Source organism: Oncorhynchus mykiss, chromosome 6, assembly GCF_013265735.2.
Source record: "Oncorhynchus mykiss isolate Arlee chromosome 6, USDA_OmykA_1.1, whole genome shotgun sequence".
Classification (NCBI taxonomy): Eukaryota; Metazoa; Chordata; class Actinopteri; order Salmoniformes; family Salmonidae; genus Oncorhynchus; species Oncorhynchus mykiss.
Window position 1 is genome coordinate 94,631,814 of NC_048570.1, and position 4,444 is coordinate 94,636,257.

Here is a 4,444-nt window from a genome sequence, read left to right on the forward strand (position 1 = left end):
CCCTCACCTCTATATACTGTTGTCAGGTAGGAGAATCAATAACATGACAGAGTCCCTCACCTCTACGTACTGTTGTCAGGTAGGAGAACCAATAACATGACAGAGTCCCTCACCTCTACATACTGTTGTCAGGTAGGAGGTTGTATCTTCTCATGCCATCCCAGTCTATCTGTGTTGTATCTTCTCATGCCATCCCAGTCTATCTGTGATGTATCTTCTCATGCCATCCCAGTCTATCTGTGTTGTATCTTCTCATGCCATCCCAGTCTATCTGTGTTGTATCTTCTCATGCCATCCCAGTCTATCTGTGTTGTATCTTCTCATGCCATTCCAGTCTATCTGTGATGTATCTTCTCATGCCATCCCAGTCTATCTGTGTTGTATCTTCTCATGCCATCCCAGTCTATCTGTGATGTATCTTCTCATGACACCCCAGTCTATCTGTGGTCTGTGTTGTATCTTCTCATGCCACCCCAGTCTATCTGTGTTGTATCTTCTCATGCCATCCCAGTCTATCTGTGTTGTATCTTCTCATGACACCCCAGTCTATCTGTGTTGTATCTTCTCATGCCATCCCAGTCTATCTGTGTTGTATCTTCTCATGCCATCCCAGTCTATCTGTGTTGTATCTTCTCATGCCATCCCAGTCTATCTGTGATGTATCTTCTCATGACACCCCAGTCTATCTGTGGTCTGTGTTGTATCTTCTCATGCCACCCCAGTCTATCTGTGTTGTATCTTCTCATGACACCCCAGTCTATCTGTGTTGTATCTTCTCATGACACCCCAGTCTATCTGTGTGCTGTGTTCACCCCAGTCTATCTGTGTGCTGTGTTTTAGTCAAGCTCAGGAGAGCTGTATGATGTGGTGCAGTTAGAGGCCAAAGAGAAGAAGAAGACCGGTGGGGTCAGTGTCCGAGCCCTGAGAAGTTACTGGGACCAGCAGAACGAACAGAAGAATGACCAACACCAACAGAATGACCATCAAAAGGACCATCACAATGACCCACGGAATGACCCACGGAACGACCCATGGAACGACCCACGGAACGAGCAGCACCAATGGAATGACCTGCCGCCAACTAGGCAGCCCCCTGCAGTGCCACCCGTGCTGCCGCCCAAAACCAACAACAGGAAGTTGACATCAACAGTATCCATTGGCAGGAAGTCCCTCCCACAGGTACAGTAGGCTAGCGCGCTACGATGGCTGAAGTCAGGTTATAGGCGGTGACGTAATGACATGGTATTACCCGACAGGGTCATGACCTGTGGTGTAGGAAACATTTCCAGTGGTATTAGTTCATCTTCCGGTGACCTTTAACCTCAGCACATTTCATACAGAAATATTCTATGAGTAAAAACCCAATGTATTTCCTGTGTTCTGTCTTTAGCAAGCAGTACCTCCAGTCCCAAGGCGAGGCCCACCTCTGACCCACTCTCTGAGTGGAACCTTGTCTGACAAGAGCACGTCTCAAACCCAATACGCTGAGATACATCATGACCAAACCAAGACCACATCTCACGGTCAAACCCAATACGCTGAGATACATCATGATCAAACCAAGACCACATCTCACGGTCAAACCCAATACGCTGAGATACATGCTAACCACAACAAGACCACATCTCACGGTCAAACCCAATACGCTGAGATACATGCTAACCACAACAAGACCACATCTCACATTCAAACCCAATACGCTGAGATACATGCTAACCACAACAAGACCACATCTCACTTTCAAACCCAATATGCAGAAATACATAATGACCAAACCAAGACCAAATATCACGGTCAAACCCAATACGCAGAAATACACACGAACCAGAACAAAGTGGAGAGACTGGCCAGTACTGGGAGTCTGAACCAGAGGAGGAGCACCGGTCCCTGGTCCTTCAACAACACCTCCACAGCAGCAGGAGGAGTCATGTACTCTGAGCTGACCCTGCCAGATGGACGAAGCCGCTCTCTACCCCGCCTGGACGACGCCACGGAGGAGGAGGAGGAGGAGGAGGAGGAGGGGTACTCCGACAGGATAACCATCCCTTGCTTCCCCAACACCTCTCACTCCCCCAATCCCCCCAAGAGGGTCACCTGCCACGCCTACTCTCTTCAGGAGCCCAGGGAAAGCCCCCGGCCACGGATCCACGGTGTACCACAAAGCCTGGATCAGCTGAGCACCAACCCACTGTACCAGGCCTCTGTCGGGCTTGGTGAGGGCCGCGACACCCCCTGGAAGGTACCACAGAGGCAGAGAGAAGGGGACCGTGGCAGAAATCCCCAGGATCAGACTACCCAACAGGAGGAGAGTATGTATGCAGAGGTTCCAGAGGGGCCATCTCCTCCCCGTCATCTGATTACTGACAACACCTATGAGCAGATCCCAGGGGACGGTGGCCTAAATGGGACACAAAGCACAGCCACAGACCAGGAGGGAAACACCTATGAGATGCTGGAGAACCTGAAGTCCAAGGAGTCTACTTGGGGCAAGAAGGTAAAAGAACTACTGAAATAGTCCTTGAGTATCTAGATACACAAAATTACTATCACGATGTTATGCAAAATGAAAAGATTCTTACATAAATATATACAGTCCAGGTAACTGGTATAAAGGAAACCCTCGAGTGTAACTGTGAGCGACAACATACTGTATGTGTTCCTACCAACTACTGACTGTACTCACTGCAGGCATACACGTAACTGGCAAAATAAAGGAAACCCTCGAGTGTAACTGTGAACGACAACATACTGTATGTGTTCCTACCAACTACTGACTGTACTCACTGCAGGCATACACGTAACTGGCAAAATAAAGGAAACCCTCGAGTGTAACTGTGAACGACAACATACTGTATGTGTTCCTACCAACTACTGACTGTACTCACTGCAGGCATACACGTAACTGGCAAAATAAAGGAAACCCTCGAGTGTAACTGTGAACGACAACATACTGTATGTGTTCCTACCAACTACTGACTGTACTCACTGCAGGCATACACGTAACTGGCAAAATAAAGGAAACCCTCGAGTGTAACTGTGAACGACAACATACTGTATGTGTTCCTACCAACTACTGACTGCACTCACTGCAGACATACACGTAACTTGCAAAATAAAGGAAACACTCGAGTAAATGAGGGATTCAACATATATGGAAAGCAGCAGGTGCTTGCTTCTACACAGGTTCGGTTCCTTAGTTAATTAACAATTAACATCCCATCATGCTTAGGGTCATGTATAAAAATGCCCAGTTGTCCATTATTTTGGTTACCGTGGATAGAAGAAGAGATCTCAGTGACTTTCGGATCTCAGTGGCTCTCAAATGGAGCATGAGGGGTTTAAAGGTGTGTGTGTGTGTGTGTGTGTGTGTGTGTGTGTGTGTGTGTGTGTGTGTGTGTGTGTGTGTGTGTGTGTGTGTGTGTGTCTCAGTCACCAGATCTCAACCCAATTGAACACTTATGGGAGATTCTGGAGTGGCGACTGAGACCAGCGTTTTCCACCACCATCAACAAAACACCAAATGATGGAATTTATGTAGAAAATAGTAAAAATAAAGATAAACTCTTGAATGAGTAGGTGTGTCCAACCTTTTGACTGGTACTGTATATACCCACACTGTATAATGATACAATATATTCTATTGATTCTGTTGCTATGCAGAATATCACATGGAGAAAATTATTCCCTGAATACAAGAAGAAATAGCAGCACCCTGCAGATTCAGCAACAAACCAATCAGCACCCTGCAGATTCAGCAACAAACCAATCAGCACCCTGCAGATTCAGCAACAAACCAATCAGCACCCTGCAGATTCAGCAACAAACCAATCAGCACCCTGCAGATTCAGCAACAAACCAATCAGCACCCTGCAGATTCAGCAGGAAGACAATTCTTTGGTCAATGTTATTGTATTTAGGAAATGTGTAGACAGACTGGTGTTATCTCTGTGTTAAATGTGTTTTATTAGCAAATATAAATTACATGCATTTTCCCTTATCTCCACATTGATTGTACTTGGAAATTGGAACTCAATCTGTCTTGAGCAGAGAGAGAGAGAGAAACTAGTGAAGCTATACACTGAGTGTACAAAACATGATTGAGTTGCATCCCCTTTTAACAACACAGAACAGCCTCAATTCATCGGGGCGTGGACTATACAAGGTGTTGAAAGCCTTCCACAGGGTCTCTACAAGGTGTTGAAAGCCTTCCACAGGGTCTCTACAAGGTATTGAAAGCCTTCCACAGGGACTCTACAAGGTGTTGAAAGCCTTCCACAGGGACTCTACAAGGTGTTGAAAGCCTTCCACAGGGTCTCTACAAGGTGTTGAAAGCCTTCCACAGGGTCTCTACAAGGTATTGAAAGCCTTCCACAGGGACTCTACAAGGTGTTGAAAGCCTTCCACAGGGACTCTACAAGGTGTTGAAAGCCTTCCACAGGGTCTC

At 46.6% G+C, this 4,444-nt stretch overlaps 1 protein-coding gene across 1 annotated transcript in view; it reads left to right on the plus strand.

Annotated features, from left to right (window-relative positions):
* Window positions 1-4,045, plus strand: part of LOC118965060 (paternally-expressed gene 3 protein-like) — a 4,108-nt gene extending 63 nt beyond the window's left edge. Inside the window, exons 2-4 of the mRNA XM_036981808.1 lie at window positions 841-1,179; window positions 1,391-2,494; window positions 3,661-4,045. Coding sequence (XP_036837703.1) covers window positions 841-1,179; window positions 1,391-2,494; window positions 3,661-3,705 — 1,488 coding nt within the window. The 3' untranslated portion in view covers window positions 3,706-4,045. The remainder of the gene's footprint in view (window positions 1-840; window positions 1,180-1,390; window positions 2,495-3,660) is intronic.
* Window positions 4,046-4,444: the final 399 nt, after the last annotated feature.